The sequence below is a fragment of the Symphodus melops genome, assembly GCF_947650265.1.
Source record: "Symphodus melops genome assembly, chromosome: 6".
NCBI classification, from domain to species: domain Eukaryota; kingdom Metazoa; phylum Chordata; class Actinopteri; order Labriformes; family Labridae; genus Symphodus; species Symphodus melops.
In genome coordinates this window covers 2,175,550-2,194,109 of record NC_136696.1, presented here as the reverse complement: position 1 = coordinate 2,194,109, position 18,560 = coordinate 2,175,550, and the positions used below count along the sequence as shown (strand labels likewise).

General features: G+C 46.6%; 1 protein-coding gene across 2 annotated transcripts in view; it reads left to right on the top strand.

Moving 5' to 3' along the window:
- fgd4a (FYVE, RhoGEF and PH domain containing 4a) overlaps positions 1 to 18,283 on the top strand; it is a 35,856-nt gene extending 17,573 nt beyond the window's left edge. The window contains exons 3-18 of one of the 2 annotated variants that reach the window (XM_079346019.1): positions 772 to 924; positions 2,884 to 3,094; positions 5,163 to 5,553; positions 7,818 to 7,907; positions 7,987 to 8,132; positions 8,564 to 8,720; positions 9,418 to 9,556; positions 9,640 to 9,698; positions 9,813 to 9,959; positions 10,281 to 10,453; positions 10,711 to 10,741; positions 10,827 to 10,907; positions 11,029 to 11,154; positions 15,470 to 15,607; positions 15,705 to 15,845; positions 16,568 to 18,283. In XM_079346019.1, the coding sequence (XP_079202145.1) occupies positions 772 to 924; positions 2,884 to 3,094; positions 5,163 to 5,553; positions 7,818 to 7,907; positions 7,987 to 8,132; positions 8,564 to 8,720; positions 9,418 to 9,556; positions 9,640 to 9,698; positions 9,813 to 9,959; positions 10,281 to 10,453; positions 10,711 to 10,741; positions 10,827 to 10,907; positions 11,029 to 11,154; positions 15,470 to 15,607; positions 15,705 to 15,845; positions 16,568 to 16,837 (2,453 nt within the window). In that variant the 3' untranslated portion in view covers positions 16,838 to 18,283. Of the gene's footprint in view, positions 1 to 771; positions 925 to 2,883; positions 3,095 to 3,162; positions 3,547 to 5,162; positions 5,554 to 7,817; positions 7,908 to 7,986; positions 8,133 to 8,563; positions 8,721 to 9,417; positions 9,557 to 9,639; positions 9,699 to 9,812; positions 9,960 to 10,280; positions 10,454 to 10,710; positions 10,742 to 10,826; positions 10,908 to 11,028; positions 11,155 to 15,469; positions 15,608 to 15,704; positions 15,846 to 16,567 lie in introns of those variants that run through there. The other variant, XM_079346020.1, reaches the window with a different exon arrangement.
- Positions 18,284 to 18,560: the final 277 nt, after the last annotated feature.

Sequence of the window (18,560 nt, the reverse complement as noted above, 5' to 3'; positions counted from 1 at the left end):
CTGGTAATCTACGACCATATATGGTCATGTGCCTGTTTAAGGGCTGCATGTCTAAGTACACTCTCTCTGTGTGTGTGTGTGTGTGTGTGTGTGTGTGTGTGTGTGTGTGTGTGTGTGTGTGTGTGTGTGTGTGTGTGTGTGTGTGTGTGTGTGTGTGTGTGTGTGTGTGTGTGTGTGTGTGTGTGTGTGTGTGTGTGTGTGTGTGTGTGTGTGTGTGTGTGTGTGTGTGGATTGAGGCTCCTGTAAACACTGTCAGTCTGAGTCTGTCGCTTCATTTAATGGCTCTGAAACACTCACGCTGTACCATCTGTGGCCAGCTGCTCGTGTTGAAGCCTCGCCGCTGACCATCATCAACTGGATCATTAGCCGGATGATCCGCTCCGCTGTCGGACACCCTCGGATATTCATCCTGCAGCTGTCTTTCAGAAACATGCACACAAAACTAAACGTCTACCGAAAAAAAAATACAAACCTTATCGAGCGTATTTGTCTCATTTACTGCCAAAATATATCTTAAAACTCTTGATACCAGTTTGGGCTCCTGTGTGTAGATAATAAAACATGTGACTCTGTTCAAATGAGAAAAAGTTTTCTCACAAATTTTCAGCGACTGAGCCGCCAAAAATCTAAACGCTCCGAGTCTGGAAGGTGAATTTATTTTGCTTGGTAGCTTCACTTCCTGTTTAGTTATCTGGTCAGCGGCTGTGAATAAGAGTTGTTGATGTGTTGTCACAGATGTTCTCTCTCTCTCTCTCTCTCTGTGTTCCTCAGCTCTCGGCAGCAGCCCGGCGTGCGAGCACAGGGACCCGCCCAGCGTGCAGGCGTGTCTGAGTCGAGCAGGCGGCGGCAGGACTGACAAGAACAGGAGTTGGGTCAATGGAAGAGTCCCTGCCAGCAGGCCGGGCTCACAGTCGAAACCACAAGGTACACATTGAGTCACCAGTCCCGAGCGTTCAGACGAGGTCAAGAGAGCGGGCGGGCGCGTCACTTTGTAAAGACAGGATGAGTCAGAGTGAGTCTCTGTGTCACTCTCGACAAACATACCTGAAGAATCACCGCGTACCTGGAGACAGCGGGAGGAAGTGTTCAGGTGTTTTTTTGGAAATGAGGAACTTCCTGGTTTGCACAGGAGCCTCTCTGTGGAGTCTGCAGGTTCTCCTCTCTGTGGAGTCTGCAGGTTCTCCTCTCTGTGGAGTCTGCAGGTTCTCCTCTCTGTGGACTCTGCAGGTTCTCCTCTCTGTGGAGTCTGCAGGTTCTCCTCTCTGTGGAGTCTGCAGGTTCTCCTCTCTGTGGAGTCTGCAGGTTCTCCCCTCTGTGGAGTCTGCGGGTTCTCCTCTCTGTGGAGTCTGCGGGTTCTCCTCTCTGTGGAGTCTGCAGGTTCTCCCCTCTGTGGAGTCTGCAGGTTCTCCCCTCTGTGGAGTCTGCAGGTTCTCCCCTCTGTGGAGTCTGCAGGTTCTCCTCTCTGTGGAGTCTGCAGGTTCTCCTCTCTGTGGAGTCTGCGGGTTCTCCTCTCTGTGGAGTCTGCAGGTTCTCCCCTCTGTGGAGTCTGCAGGTTCTCCTCTCTGTGGAGTCTGCAGGTTCTCCCCTCTGTGGAGTCTGCAGGTTCTCCTCTCTGTGGAGTCTGCGGGTTCTCCTCTCTGTGGAGTCTGCGGGTTCTCCTCTCTGTGGAGTCTGCAGGTTCTCCTCTCTGTGGAGTCTGCGGGTTCTCCTCTCTGTGGAGTCTGCGGGTTCTCCTCTCTGTGGAGTCTGCAGGTTCTCCCCGTGCACGGCGTGGGTTCTTCCAAACGTAAGCTCGTTAGGTGACGATGCTTTGCATTCGTCCACCTATAAAAGACTCAAATAGACTCAGGCTGAACTTTATTGATCCTTTAGGTTCCAGCAGCACATACAATAAAATGTAGCAGGTAACAAAAAAAAAAAAGTAACAATATAAAGAATAAGATAGAACAAATAATAGAACTCTTCCGTTGGAAAAAAAGTTTTTAAAAAAAGAAAAAATATATCCAAAAAATATGCATGGAAGAAGCAAAAAAAATAAATAAATTGATGCCTGAATTTAATTCCAAGTATTTAACTTTTTTTTTATATATATATTTTTGCTTAATGAAGTTGAGAAAGTTAATTTGACCAGAGCTCATAGAATAGATATGAATTTAGGTATGATGCATATGACAAACTCATGCTTGCTAAAGGTTCCTCGTATGTTCTGAAAGTGCATCAAGCAGCAGTGGAGGAATACAGACGATATCGTGGCTGCGTTTGGAGCGGGAGCAGTTTGAGGAAAATATGGCGTGAAGGGGTTAAAAGTTCCTCAGACATCAGATTGTTGAGTGCAACACGAGCTTTACCTGCTCGACCTCTCTCAAACAGTCCCCTGTAAATACTGCCATGATGTGTAAATATGTGGAGTATGTGTGACTGTCAGACGAGTCGATCTTCTCTTGTCTTATTTGAGTCCACCGTGAGAAGTGGAACAAGCTGTTTTCTCACTTCACACTCCTGGAGGAGGAAAGCTAAGAGAAAGGATCCGGTACGTTCTGACAGACAGACATGAGAGAAGTGAACTTTATGCTGCTGCTGTTACTCGGTGAAAACAGGAACATTGTTGTGTAAGTCGGCCTGTGATCAGTGAACTTTGAGCTTTGTTCCCTTTTTGTGACGTGAGTTAATCATTGGACCCAGATAAGAGCTCCTCTCTCTCTCTCTGTACACCATCGATGTCCTGCAGGTGTGATAGGATTCAAATGATGAGCATACTCTGTGTTGTTTGGGAGCTTAAGCGCCCCCTTCAGGTCTCAATCATCAGTGCAGGGACTTTTTTCTCTGATTAGAAAAATCAATTTAATCTTCCACCAATCGATCTTTCTTCGTCTTCTCCTCCAGTGCCTCCAAAGCCACCACATCTCCAGAGCCCAGTGACGGAGTCCTTGTCTCCGTGGGGCCGCGTCCACAAAGCACCGCTCAGACCGGGCATGGAGGAGGGAGGAGGGAGAGGAGGAGGAAGAGGAGGAGGAGGAGGAGCTGTAACCAGGGAGAGAGCCAGGGATAAAAACTCCAAAGTCTCAGACCTCATCAGTCGCTTTGAGGAGAACAGGTAGGCACTCCTTCTTTATCGCTCCTCAGGGATTTAAAAGGACGCCACACGACATGTCAGAAGAGTTGAATCACTTCACGCACACGTCACTTTGAAGCTTTAGAAACCGAACGACCTCACTCACACTTTCTGTGCAATCACAGTGACGGAAAACTTCTGTCTTTCCTAACGTTTCCTACTGCCGGTTATTTCAAGGGAGAAAAAGCAGAAGCAACTTGATTTAAAGAGTCTCGAGCCTGACTCATTGGTGACAGCGCAGACAGAGAGAGAGAGAGACAGACACACACACACACACACACACACACACACAGACAGACAGACAGGAGCAGCAGCTGAGATTAGCCTGAGCTGTGCGAGTCGAGTGTTAGCGAGGGGATGAAAGGAGATTTGTACAGACGAGGGGAAACACGGCTCCTCGTTCAGAGGTGGGACATGAAGCCCCGGAGAAAGAGGTAGGATCTCCTCTCTTCAGCGTTTACATGATGATGATGATGATGATGACGATGATGATGATGATGATGAAGATGAGCTGATTTGATGTCATTCTGATGATGAAGAAGAAGTGAGAAGAATCCAAAGTGCTCAGAAAAGGCTTCCTGGTTTTTTTCTTATGATCTTGCACAAGTCGTGCCGGCTTTGATTTCAGCTGCAGCTTTTTTCTACACGGGGGTGTGTGTGTGGGTGTGTGTGTGTGTGTGTGTGTGTGGGTGTGGGTGTGTGGGTGTGTGTGGGTGTGGGTGTGGGAGGGGGGGGCTCGTTGAGAGACACAACAATGCTGCCCTTGTCTCCAGCTGCTCGTACAGTGGAGCCCTATAATATTTGTCCTGCAGACGTAGCGCGCCCTCTCTCAGTCTCTTCACTGTCCGGGACTCGCTGGCGTCCCTCCACACGGGCTGAACCGAGGTCAGCCAGAGAAACCCGGGGGTGCATCCTGTTCCTTCAGACTGTGGCGGGCTGTGGGGGATTAGCCCTCTTGTGGGCCCGGGGAGAAGAAGAGAAGGGGAAAGGACAGAATTAGCCTACTAATATACTAATCTGGTTCACATGGAGCAGCTCCTCTTAAATCTCATCCAGTTAGGCCTGTTTGAAAACACTGTGCTGCAACACTGGCTGTCCTTTGTATATGCAAAGAGGAACTGTGTGTGTGTGTGTGTGTGTGTGTGTGTGTGTGTGTGTGTGTGTGTGTGTGGTGGTAGCATATAACACCCCTCGGAGGTGGACTGTATTGTTTCATGTCCAGGGCCTCAGGTGGCCGACGCACCACAAGTGATTCATGTGTGGAGTTTTTTTGCAGCAGCTTGTTCTTCCTCTATTTATACACACTTCCTGTTTCTGCCGGCGGACGCTGACATTCGGCGCAGGAGTTTGAACGAACACTCCGATGCACCAGGTCAGGTTTGGTTGCAGACACGGTTTCATGTTGTTGCTTGTGATTCTTGCAGATGTTTTTCTTGGCGGCCGCTCGGAGAGCAGCGGTGTTTGAGTGTGCGACACGGTTAAGACGGGAGGTCCGGAGGGTCGTTTGCAGGGAAACAGCTGTGCTGCAGGATGTAGAGCGGATGAATCATGTCATTGTGCACGCTTGTGTGTGTGTGTGTGTGTGTGTGTGTGTGTGTGTGTGTGTGTGTGTTAATCTCTAAGCTTCCATCCCTGCGCTGTTTTTCAAATTGTCTTGCACAAACTGTTTTTCCCCATCACGTTCAATCAACCAATCGGAGCGCAGTCGGAGCGCAGTGTGTAATTCTCCTTTTGGAAGTAGGACAGCGTGCGTCTCCCTGCTTCTCCTCCCACACTCTAATAACTCTATTCCTCCTGAGCGCACACACACTTCCTCTGCAGAGCGCCGGCTCCCTGCAGCCGTGTGAGACGGGCTGAAGTTTGTGCATGGTTTTATTTTTAACTCTCACACTCACACGCAGAATCTCTCTGCTTCACGTCGAGTCCCCGCTCCCCGGCTTTCAGCAGCGTCGTCTTTACGCTCCCCTCGCCTCCGGTTGCTCAACTCCATTCTGTGTCCTTTTGTTGGTTGATCAACTTCCTCCTCTCCTTTTGTCTTCTGTTCCTCCAGCAACACAGACGGCAAGAGAGACGGCTCGCCGCTCAAACAGATCAGCAAGTCGTCAAACTGCAGCCCGGCTCACCGCGCCCAGCAGACGAAGACGGACGCAGCAGGCGGGACTCAGGAGGAGACGCACTCCTCGGCTCCGGCCACGCCGCGGGATGCTCACGAGCCGGCGGCCAACGGGGTGCTAGGGCCGATGGAGCAGGAGGAGACGCAGGAGAGGAAGGATGAAAGCGTGAGGATAGAGAGCGCGGCGCTGGTGAACGGAGAGATGGGCGACGGGAGCACGGAGCAGAGCGAGGAACACTCGGCTCCTCACGCAGAGCGCCGCTCTGACAGCGAGGACAGTAAGACGGAGAGCGTGCAGACGAGCGAGGACGGGAGCACGGAGCAGAAGGTACGAGCACGCCTCTTTATTCTTTATATTCCTCTTGTTACTCTGCAGTCGTTTCGATCTCCTGAGCTGTGTGTGTGTGTGTGTGTGTGTGTGTGTGTGTGTGTGTGTGTGTGTGTGTGTCTGCGAGCGTCTCAGAGGGCTTCTGGAACAGATGTAAGTGTGAGCAGCTGAACACATGCCTCAGCGACTCCCCCCTCCTGTGGGAGCCTGCTGTTGTCGAGAGATTATAAATATCTCGGACTCGGATCACTCTGTGTCTGCTCGCTGCTGAAACCAAGCAGGTCGTCTCTGACACCCCCCCCCTCCCCCCTTCAGACTGTAGAGCCACCTCATGGGAGGTTTGCATCTTCCATCTCTGTGCCTGTCAGGTGTTTGAGTTCAGTACAGAGAGACCAGTTCCACTTTTTAAACCCTGAAACCAGATCATTTGTTTGTGCTGGTTTTTTTTATCTTGAGTTACATTTTGCTTTCTCTTTTAGACACGTTGATTTTATGTTTGCACGCATCCACAATCAACTTAGACTCAGTGTGCTCAGAGTGGAGCTTTATAAATCGACCTAAATAATCAGGACGAGAGAGAGAGAGAGAGAGAGAGAGAGAGGGAGAGAGAGAGACAGACAGACAGAGACAATCGTGAAGATGAATAACTTTAGCTCATAACTCATTTCAGACTCCACATACGCCTGCATCTTTGTCAAAACATGCTGACTACATTACCCACAATTCAGCTGGGAGACAGTTTGGTCAAAGGCTTTGTGTGAACTCTGCTTTAGGCGTAATTATTTTCAGCTCCATCGAGGTGCGTTTCATTTCATCTCTGAGGTCTAAATCCAAGATGGCTGCTTCGTGCATCAGCAGTAAAGTTTGAGCGTTAACGATGGTGTTTATTAGCAGCTTCGTTTTCTTCTTCTCTCATTAAATCCATCACAGCGAGTCGTGTCGTGTCTGTGGACGTGTTGTCGAGTTAATCCCCCCCGTGTGCTGCTAGCTTCAGGTGTTAGCTAACAACACAACTCCAGCTCCAGCCTGTCGTTAGCTTGAAAGCTAGTCAGAGACAAGAAGTCGACGAGCCTCCGTCAGGCTTTCATATTTACATTCAGTCTACAGTCGCACTTTCGCCCAATCATCGGGCTGCTGTGTGTCTAGCTCCGCCCTTTAGCGTCACACTGGTACGTTTAGCAGCCCAACAGAAAAGTAGGACGGTGCAGATCGGTTCTTTTGGTACCTGACCCGACTTTGGACGAAACACAAACGAAGTGAAGTGAACGCTTGGTGGGCTTATGGATGATGGTGGATTGATTGACATTTGAAGAGCAGATCTGCAGCGTGTGAGACGATCTGGTCTTCAGGTCTTCAGGACATTCAACCGTCCTGTTTGTCTCATGATCTGCTGACATGTTGACAGTGATTGTTTCTTTCTGCTGATTGTTTGCTGGTCTTTGTTTGATTTAGTGTTGTTTCCCCATGTCCTTGTTTTCATTTCCTTTTCTCAGAGCATGTGCTTCACCACAGGACACACACACACACACACACACACACACACACACACACACACACACACACACACACAGAGACACATGAAGCCGCACTGATGTGTTGAACTCGATTCAGAACGATAAATGTGATGAACGTTTTCTCTTTGACGTTTAAAAAGCTTAACGTGCCTCCTTCAATAAAATATAAAGTTGTTTTTTTTTTTTCCGGCAGTCTAAAGAAGAACTCAGTGATTCGAATCAAACAGGAACTTGCAAAAGGGACAGGAAGCTAAACTTTGTAAATAATACCAAAACTCCTGAGCTTCACAGCACGGCTGAGCTTCTCCGACTGTGTGATGATAAACTCGTCTTCATGTTGACAACAAGGGTCAAAAAGCTCTGACTCAGGGTTCACAGCTTCCAGGAGAGGAACGAGTCCTCTGCATGGAGACAGAGTGCAGGAGTTTGCTTGCAGCTTTTTTGGATTTAAAGGAAATACCCGAGATAGGTTGCAAGAGGACTTCTAGTTTTGTTGCCATGGTAACTGAAGAGGTGTTTGAGTTTGACAATATGTTCCTTAATATTTAAAAGTCTGGTTTCATGACGGTCCTTTGCACTACAGGCGTGTGGTTTCAGCCTTCCGACACGATCGTCGCTCATCGTCCGTCGCGGTTTTGGACCGTGTGACTTCGTCAACAGACCGAGATGACTTTCAAGCTTCACAAGGTCGAAGCTCATGAAGGTGACCACATGCATATCTCAACGTTCACCGTTGCTCTCTATTCGCAGGAGACGAATGAGCAGAAGCTGTTTAAGATCGCCAGCGAGCTCCTGCAGACGGAGAAGGCGTACGTGGCTCGGCTGAACCTGCTGGATCAGGTGAAGCAGCTCAGTGAAGGAAGCCATCGTGCTCCTGTTCAGTGGGTTTCACTGTCTCACCTCCAACGTGTCTCCTCAGGTGTTCTGCACTAAGCTGATGGAGGAGGCGAACAAAGGCACGTTCCCCGTGGACGTGGTGAAGAACATCTTCTCCAACATCAGCTCCATCAACGCCTTCCACAGCCAGTTTCTGCTCCCTGGACTGGAGAAACGCATGGGAGAGTGGTGAGTGAAGAAGGCTCCAGATTTAAATCCCCATGTTGGTTGCCTTTGATACCTCCTTCTGCTGCTGTGCTATTGAGAGAGGTATCGATCATGTTTGATTTTGAGTGTGTCATGCCAACCTTTCTGGCATTGTGACATTCCTGTACCTGACAGTTTTCTGTGTCGTGGATGTATTTGACAAAGACGTGATCAGGAAATGAGCAGCATGTTGCTCTTAAAGCTTAAGAGGAAGGTTACACTTCCTTGTAGATCTGCACACAGTCTGACGGAGTTTTCCCCTCAATGTTTGTTATTTCAAAACAACAGATTATCCGATATTTGAGAGGCTGGGACTTTCATTTCGTCACTGTGACATCGACCTCATTTGTTTTTTTACTGGTGTCGTATCAAAGTTTAAAATCTGGTCTCATGACAACCCCCACTCTCTGCAGGGCGTCCAAACCTCGCATCGGGGACATCCTGCAGAAGCTCACACCTTTCCTCAAAATGTACGCCGAGTACGTGAAGAACTTTGACAACGCCATGGAGCTGCTCAAACAGTGGACGGACCGCTCGCCGCAGTTCAAGGCCATCATTCAGGAGATTCAGGTAGAGTGAAAAGCATCCATGCTGGAGTTGTTTACCTTTGTTTCATGGTGACATGCAGAGCTGAATATTAGAATAGAGCTCATTCAGTTTGCACACACTGGATCAACACAAACTGTGCTATTGTTTTAAGTAGGAGTGAATATAACATACATTGTTAATTCAAGCTGCAGAAAGAAACTCCAGTTTCAGTAAAATAAAAAAAATAAAGAAACATCTAGGAGAGGTTAAAGGTCACGTATTAACTTCAATAAACCCCTCTATTTCAGCCCTGCTCAGAACAGGCTGTTTCTGTGTCTGTAGCTTTAAATATGTAAATGAGCTGTGTCTGGCCACGCCCCCTCTCTGGAAGGGCTCGGGTGTACTCGCTGCTTTCTGGCTCCATGTCCTATTGTTTACGGTGAGAAGGCAGACTCAGAGGGCAGAACAAACACCTAGCTGTGGGAGTGTCACCCACCTGGGGGAGGGGCTACTGCCCTTTGTGATGTCATGAAGGGAAACTCTCCAAACAGCCTGTTTGAGCACACATTTTCTGAAAAGTGGAGCAGGCAGAAGACGGAGAGGATGGACTTTAGAGACGCATGTTAGAGTCAGAGACACCTTTAATACTGATGAAGGCACAGTAATGTGCTTAACATGAATAATGTGCTTAACATTAAAGGAAAAGCAAAGTTGTGAGTGTGGTGTTATTTGTGAGCAGAGTACGGACATGTGTGGCTCCCTGACGCTGCAGCATCACATGTTGGAGCCCGTGCAGAGAGTTCCTCGCTACGAGATGCTGCTCAAAGACTACCTGAAGAAGCTGCCTGAGGACGACCCCGACCGACGAGACGCAGAGAGTAAGTCCAAACCTCGCCGGGAAGCTTTTTTTTTCTTCCCACTACACTTCCTGAGGTAACCTCTATTATTTTGCTTTCTCCAGAATCGTTAGAAATTATCTCCACAGCCGCCACGCACTCCAACAGCGCCATACGGAAATCTGTGAGTACTGACGTGTTTTTAAACCAAACAGAATCTTTGTTTCTGGCATTTTTCTGATCATTGACTAAAAATAAATAAATAAATAAATTTAAAAAATGTCCCGTCACTGTTCAGGACAATCTGAAGAAGCTGATGGAGATATACGAGATGCTGGGAGAGGAGGAGGACATCGTTAACCCCTCGAACGAGTTCATCAAAGAGGGTCACATCTTAAAGCTGGCCGCCAGGAACACCTCTGCCATGGAGCGATACCTCTTCCTGGTGAGCGCGGCGTCTTCTCACTTAATGAAGGACACTGCAGGGAAATATGCCGAGGCGTGGCGTCGGCTGCAATTGAAACAAGTGAATCATTCTGAGCCGTGAACACCTCGGCGTAAAGACACATCAGGGGCTCATGAACACATCTCTCACTTACACAGATGAGCCGATGATGAGATTACACTCTGCCTGGTTCTTATTAACTTCAGGCGGAACGTCTCCCATCTGAGTGATTCGAGCTACCTGCAGCGTTTAAGACCCCCCCCCCCCCCCCCCCAGCATCGTAAACATCCGTCTGACATCCTGTGCTTCTCTTTCTGCCAGTTCAACAACATGCTGCTGTACTGCGTGCCAAAGTTCAGCCTGGGAGGGCCCAAGTACACGGTGAGGACGCGGATCGGCATCGACGGCATGAAGGTCCTTGAAACCTCCAACGAGGACTACCCTCACACCTTCCAGGTGTCGGGGAAGGAGAGGATGCTGGAGCTACAGGCCAGGTGCGTCTCAATACAAAAATCTTCTTTTACAATCCGTGTTAGGAGGCGCAAAAACGTCCTCTCCTCTCCCACGCTGGACGCTTCGACTGTGGGTCAGTGGTCACCACACGCGTACATGTGGAAGACCAGCACACCAGACCTCCCTTTTTAAATCCTGTAAAGCTCGAGAAGACACAAACTCTGCGACCGCGGCGAGCTGCTGTGTGATTAGTGGAACTTGTGGTTTGATGCTTTCTCTGCTTTTCTTTCCTCCTCAGCTCGGAGCAGGACAAGGCGGGCTGGATTAAGGTACATGCAGGACGAAAGCATTCATTTTTTTAAGACGTGAGTTTAAACATGCTGAATCTGAGTTTCATGTTTTTTTATCCTGCAGGCTTTCCGGGAGACCATCGACATCTTCCAGCAGAAAAACGAATCGTTCAAGGCTCTGCTGAAAGACGTGGAGGAAGTGTCGGTCAGTGTCGCAGCAGAGCTAAACACACACACACACACACACACACACACACACACACACACACACACACACTTTGAAAGCTGTTTGTGTTGGTGCTGAGGGAGTTTTCATGTGAATGCAGAATGCAGAGCTGGGGAAGAGAGCACCGCGCTGGATCCGTGACAATGAAGTGACCATGTGCATGAAGTGTAAAGAGCCTTTCAACGCTCTGACGCGGCGGAGACACCACTGCAGGGCCTGCGGATACGTGAGTAACGTGCACATGATGCATTTACATTTCTATGAGGAGAGTCGGTCAGGACGACACAAAGCTCCGTCCGTTCAGACATCACAGAGAGGATTTCACACTCGCACCTCGGATTACCCGTGTCCTAAATTTCAGGATCAACATGTGTTCTTGTTGCCGAGTATGAAAAAAGAATGAACTTCATCTCTTCCTCCATCCGAGCTCCCACACGTCTTTAAAAAGTTTTTAATTGGATGTTTAAAATTGAAGCTCTTAAATAGTTGTGTGGTTTGAGGCTGCACGTTATCTCAGTGGTTCAGCGGTTCAGCGGTCAGCAGCGAGGAGGTTCCTGGTTTGAATCCCCGCCTGTCAGGAGCCTCTCTGTGTGGAGTCTGCATCGACTCCAGCTCCACGTGACCCCGAACAGCCCGAGCTGTATATACGATGCACGAGGTCTTAAATGTTCGTCTGTGTCTCTTTGATTATTGGGGTTTTCGTTATTTGCTTCCTCGCCTGAGTCAACCTAAAGAAAAGGGGGTTTTAAGGTCAAACCATTACATCGCGCCCACCTGTCAATCAGGTCCGCTGCACGCCTAAATATGGATAACACGTGTTGTTTTTTTAAAACCAAAACAGCCATTAAGAAAAAAAAACAAAAAAAACATCCCATAGGATGCAGTGTGTGCCAGTGACAACAATAACTAATCAGACATATTTTGTATTTGTACCAGGATGTAAACAAGTTTATTTCTGCTGTGAATAGTTGTTTTTTTGCCTTTGTATGTGACTTCCTGTTTTCCTGCAACCAGCCTCAAGTGGACACTTGAAGAACTGCAGGATTTAAAAAAAAAAACTTTATTCATAATCAAAGTCTGGTTGTTAAAAAAACAACAATATACACTATATGCTACAGATCGAGCATGACTTCACATAACTTAATGAACAAGAAGAAAAAAATGAACAAATAGTTCATTAAAACATAAAATCAGAGGTCTAATCTGAAATCAAAGTCTTATTTAGTTTCGTTATTTCTCAAGCTTTAGTTCTAAACTTCATAATTGTTTTCTTCAAATGTGTTCATGAAAATAAAGAAGCATGGTTTGACTTTCAGAAATGTACATTTATGTATATACTGTTGGGCCATAATAATAATTGTATTATACATTTTCCCCTTCTTTTAGTCTTTCATTAAAATACTAAATTTTATTCTGCTATATTGTAAAATTGGATAATTTAAGCCTTTTGCAGAAATCCAGTTTTGAAGTGAACCCCAAAAAGTTTTTGTAAATTCACAATCATATAATCAATAAATGTTGTGTTTCAATTTGAACATCACAAAAGACACAGTTATTTTCAATATTAAAGAGTAACAATGGAGTATATATATCTACAACCATCTGTAGTATTTGCCTTTTATTTTTTTACCAAAACAAACCCTTAAAACCCACCTCAGCTCCAGCAGCCTGTGGTTAGGTTGACTCAAAGTTAGGCTGAGACAGCATTTCCAACATGGCGGCTGCTGCCGATGAGCCTTCGGAGCCCAGTGCAGGAACAGATGGCTGACGTCACTCAGACTTCGGTCATTAATATTTACAGTCTATGGGAGGAATGCACCAACTCATGTAATCATGTAAACAACGGAGCCGGCTGTTAAACAAGCTGAGAGGAGAACATAAAAAAACAACTTGTGGTGAAGAATTGTCTGGGGAGACATCGACATGAAAAGCATGACTGTAAGTGAGAGAGTTCCCGGTGTGACGATGTTTAACGTCTCCATGACAACCACTGTAGTTTCATTTAGCCACTTGTTAGCAAACGCCTTTTAAGTATGTGTTAAAACTTTAAAATTCACAAGCGGGGTCTTAGCTCACGTAGTTTGTCTCGTCTAACAAAAGGTCAACATCTCTCAAGCTTGTGTTAACCACAGACCTTATTTCAGGCATATTGACTTTTAGAGGTCAGAACCCGTGGAGCTAAAATGCTAACTCACTTCCTGGTTTTAGGACTCAGTCTTGTGTCAGCCAATCACAGTCAGTGTTATGTTTTGAACGTAAACATTCCAGATGAATTAAAGTAAAGAGAACATTCTAGAATGGCTTTGGTGTGAACATATTATGTAAACAGATCAGGGGGCGGGGCTTGTATTATGAGGTCAGAATTCTCAGAGTGCTTTGATCTCAAGCTAAGTGTATAAAGGACAAAGACAGTCAGCAGAAAACACTGAACTACCCAGAGAACAGAACATGTCTCGAAGGAGCTCCAGACTACAATCTACTGGAAACTACAACCCTGAGGGGGGACCAGAGATTTCTCACAAGGAGAAATTATACAAGAATTTCAGGAAACCTAAAACTCCATCTCAGCCCGAGAAAGAGAGAGGAACCTTAAACAGCGTTGTAAGCTTTGATGTTAATGTAGAGTACAGGGCAGACAGCACAAACTTAACAAGCGGCAGCATGTACGGACACAGAAATACAGACACACTTGATAAAAATGACAGACACACCACGGGCAGTGTTGGAAACAACTACAGACACAGCAGTGACAGAAAAAGCCAGAGGCCCACCATGTTTAACTTCAACAATCTTGGCTTTCTCTTCTTTGTATTGAGCCTGTGTAGTGGACTTATGTACTTTTTTACTGAGTCACAACACTTCCAGTTTCTTGTCTCATCAACCCCAAATAATAAGGACGTGAATGCAGCGTATGAAGTCATGGCGGAGCAGCTGAGACATCTACAAGATGAGCTGCAGAGTCTAAAGAAGATGCTACGTCCAAAAGGCAACACTGTACCGGACTTCGCTCTGGGGCCTCAAGGAGCCAGTATCGTTCACGACTTGACTTCTGAAACATATTTTCACCCAGAAAATTCTTTAAGATTCTTTGGAATAACACTTTTTGCACGCTCTGTAAATCCATCCTCTGTAATTCAGGGACGCTCAGAACTAGTTCCAGGAAACTGCTGGTCGTTCAAAGGTTCAAAGGGTCATCTAGTGATCGCCTTGTCCCACCCCATTGCCATTAGTCAGGTTTCACTGGGCCATATTTTAAAGACCTTGTCCCCAACTGGTACTATCACCAGCGCCCCAAAGGAGTTTACTGTGTATGGTATGGAAACTGAAGCAGATCCAGGAAGCAAACTAGGAAGGTTTCTTTATGATGAAGATGGAGATCAGCTACAGACTTTCAACATCCCGAGTCACGGAAGTAGAATCTTCAAATACGTGAAGCTGCAGGTGGAGAACAACTGGGGAAATCCTGATTACTCCTGTGTGTACAGCTTCAAAGTCCATGGGAGGATGGCAGAATAAAGACCAGAGGGGTCAGGGCGTCTGTGAAGGTGAATCTATGAACGATGAACTAGCTATGACGGCTATGAACATATAAGAATAGAGGACATATGAAGTGGACTTCAATGATACCTATATTTAAAAGCAGATATGTGGCTGTCTTCAGTTCAGCTGCTGCAAGTTCCAAAACACGAGCAATAATTAGATTTGATTTGATCCTAGATTCACCTTCACAGTGGGCGGCATGGTGGCGCAGTGGTTAGCACTGTAGCCGCGCAGAGGTAGGACTGGAGGTGTTTCCATCTCCATCTGCAGTTCTCTCTCTGTGTCGAGGTCGCATGTCTCTCCATGTTAGCTGGGTTTACTCCGGGTGATCCGGTTTCCTCCCAAAGTCAAATAAAATGCAAATTAGGTTCATTAGAAAAATCAGTTAAAGAATTTGGACTGTATTTATTTTTCTGCTTGGTTTTTAATAAACGTAAAAGTCTTACCTGTAGTTACGATAAGCTGGTTTATAAACTTATGTTATAAATTCACAATAATATCAATCAAATTAAATTGTTTTACATTTTGACTGCAGTTCCCATTATAAACACTAGGTGTCAGAGTTACATGTACATCAATTGATCAATTAATAGACGAACCCTGAGTGACGTCAGCCATCTCTTATAGCAGTGAGCTCCGGAGGCTCTTCGGCAGCTGCCGCCATGTTGGAAATGCTGTTTCATTTCAGCCAACTCCAGCAGCAGATGATGTAAGAAAAACACAAACGAGTGCCGACAGGAGAAAGAGAGAGGAGACGACAGTGGGGAAATTCTGCTTCATAGTGATTGGTTGGCAACTTGCAACATATGCGCGCAAGATTTTAATAATTAGGACAACTGATGAGAACATGCTGCTGTGCAAAGAAGGTTCAACAGGAGTCGACCCTGCTGATAAATGCAGTCGGATCAAAGATGCTCTCTAAGCCTCTTCCATTCCAAACTGTAGTTCTTGTTTTGGATGATGAGACAATGACAGATGTGTTCTCCTTCTTTCTTCACCAGGTGGTTTGCTGGAAATGTTCAGACAACAAGGTGCCGCTGGCATACGACGGAAACAAGACGAACAAAGTGTGCAGAGACTGTTTCTCCATCCTGACGGGAGAGAGAGTAGCAGAGGGCAAGAAGAAGGGCATCCTGGAGGTGAGGAGGACGTACTGCAACACGTTCAATATTTTAAAAAAAACACAGCTCAGTGTGATGTTTTAAAACGTGCCTTTTGTTGTCTTGGCGTGTGCAGATCGAGGCAGCTCAGTTCTCAGGCAGCAGCATCATGTGTGGCTTCCTGCAGTACTGTGAGAAAAACAAACCGTGGCAGAAGTTTTGGTGCGTCATCCCCGAGAAGGAGTCTTTGGTGCTCTACCTGTACGGAGCTCAGCAGGTAAAACACACACAGCATGAAGCACATATGTACAGTATCAGCCTGAATGTGTCTCCTCCTCCTCCTCCTGTCTTCAACTTGTGTTTCTGTGTCAGGGCTCTACAAACTTTTTTAGGATGAGATACTTCTACTCCCCTTATTTTTGTTTGGTTTTTGCAGTGTACATTAGCACATTTTAATATTATTAAGGGGCGGGACTTTAACGCAAGATAATTACAAGAAAATAACGTGTTATTTTTTTTAATACATTTAATCACAGTTTGCTACATAAACAGCCATTGTTCTCTTAGTCACATAGGGGCTCCTAAATCTTGTTTGGGGATTATTGTATACATGCTAGCTTAGCGCTAGCTTAGCGCTAGCTTCGCCACAAGTTCAAACAAGAAGCGTTTGAAGCCTAAAGTCGACCAAATGACTGTCTTCAGGACCAAAATTAAGAATTCAACGTCTGATAAACTTACAAATTCAGGGTAGATTCTAGAGGGTAGATTATTTTTATTTTCTTTAATTTTTTTATATTTTGGATTTGCTTGGTGAGCTACTTATTGAACCCCTTGTTGGAGACGTCCCTGTTCGAGGTGATGTCTCCTCTTGGTGTTTTACCCGAGGGTCTGTCCATGCTGTCTCCCCCTCATGTCTCCCTCTGGCTCTGCAGCTGTGGATGACTGTTTAAAATCCCATCATGCATCTAACAGCTGGTCTTTCCTGACCTCTCTCCACAGGATGTGAAGGCTCAGTCCTCTATCCCCCTCCTGGGCTACAGTGTGGACGACACCGCCCGGCCCACAGACCTTCCAGCCAGCTTCCGCCTCTCTCAGTCCAAATCCGTACATAACTTTGCTGCAGAGTCGGAGGAGCTGAAGCAGCGCTGGCTCAAAGTGATCCGAGTGGCGGTGACGGGAGAGGTGCCAGAATGCCCTCAGACAAACGGCAACAACTCAAACGTGATGGACAACAACAACACACAGGAAGCGAGTACGGACAGCACATAAAGGAAAACCACTCTGCTGGTGAAAAGACGACAAAACAAAAACACCATGCACTCCTCCTCGTGCTGTCTGTGAACCTGAACCTTAAAGACGGAGAACTCCGTGCTGGATTAGCTGCCTTTCCTCAGAAAGAAGGATTTTAGAGATGCTGCTCGAGCCGTGCTGGATTACTCAAGGACACGTCTGGTACAATCAACACGGGAGCGCAGACTGACGCCAAACAGGCACCATAAAGGACAGCTGAGACGACCACAGACTTACACAGCGCCCCGTTCAGGACGTCAATCAAAGCAAACTGAAGTGGACTCTGCGTACCTGTACGCCGTCGACGTTAATCTCTTTCTTTTAAAAAGTAAGAAGTGTTGTGTTTTCATGTCCAGAGATCAGTCCCAGGCTTCGTTTTGATAACGTAGAAAAACGATCAAGTATTCACAGTATTGCCCTCCTCTTCCGTGCGTGAGGTTAACGGCGTTCTCGTCTCCGTCTCTCACCTGTCAGTGTGAATTTATAAAGTGTGGCTGCACGTTGGCTGATCTGCGATCTCTCGCTCTCGCTCTGCTCGTGTTTCGTTTTCACACAAAACATCCAAACGTTCCCTGGATGGGTGAACGCTGAATGTCCCGTTACGAAAGCGTTTCATCACGTTGATGCAGCAGGCATGTCCATCCATCATGGCGATAATTCAGATATGTGAGCACACGGCTCCTCAGCGATTCAGAACACATGGTGAAGTGCATTTTGGGTAATCTGTGACCTTTAATATTGAGCTTTTCAGGCATTATAAACATGATAAATCTCACTCTATGTGATGTTGCATTTCTCCCGCCGTGGATTATGCTGTTTGCATGAACTTGGCACACTGCAGACGTCTATTAACACATGATAACAGATGTGTAACAGGCAGAGTTTAGGACGAGATAACGGACCTTAACGTTAGCGTTAGCGTTAGCGAGACGAGCGCCGCCGTCTTTGTGTGGCAGGTTTTTTTTCTTTTTTAGATGCAGCACAATCACAGATTTAGAAAAGCTGGAGCGAGACATGTAAATGTATTTTTAACGCTGTAATTCATTTTCTTATTTAAAAGTAATTTATAGAAAGTGTGACGAGCATGATCTGTTTAAAATAGCACAAAGACGTTCCTTCAGTCGGCTCAGCAGGAGATCACGTCCTGTCGTCAGAGTCGGGCTGGACGAGCCGTGTTCAGTCATCTGTCTGTTTGACGTGTCCCCCCCCCACACACACACTCCTCTGCTCGATGCTGGTGCTCACATGAGTCTGACCCCCCTCCCTCAGTATTCCAATAAAAAGAGCACAAACTTCTGTCTGTAAGATCTGAATGTAAATCCAGACTTCTGTGTCCTCGTCTCCCCAAAGGTTTGAGAATCGATGCACTTTACACGTGTCGTATAAAGTGTCCCTTCAGAGAGAATAAAACCATTACATACTGTCTGACATCCAGCCTGCTTCATTTCTTTCTCTTCTACTTCCTCTACAGTAGCTTTCACCTTGTTATCAGAAACATTCACACACTGGTTTTGGTTCCTTGTTGTGCTTCTCCTCCTCCTCCTCCTCCTCCTACGCTCGGGTGAAGAAGGTGAAGTCGCTGCTGCTTGCTGTTGAAGAGGAGGAAGTGCTCGACGTGTTACAGACTATCTTCAATACTTCTTTTGATTCCATGTTCAGTAACATCAGCTGTATTTTGATGACACGTTGACAAGCTGCAGAT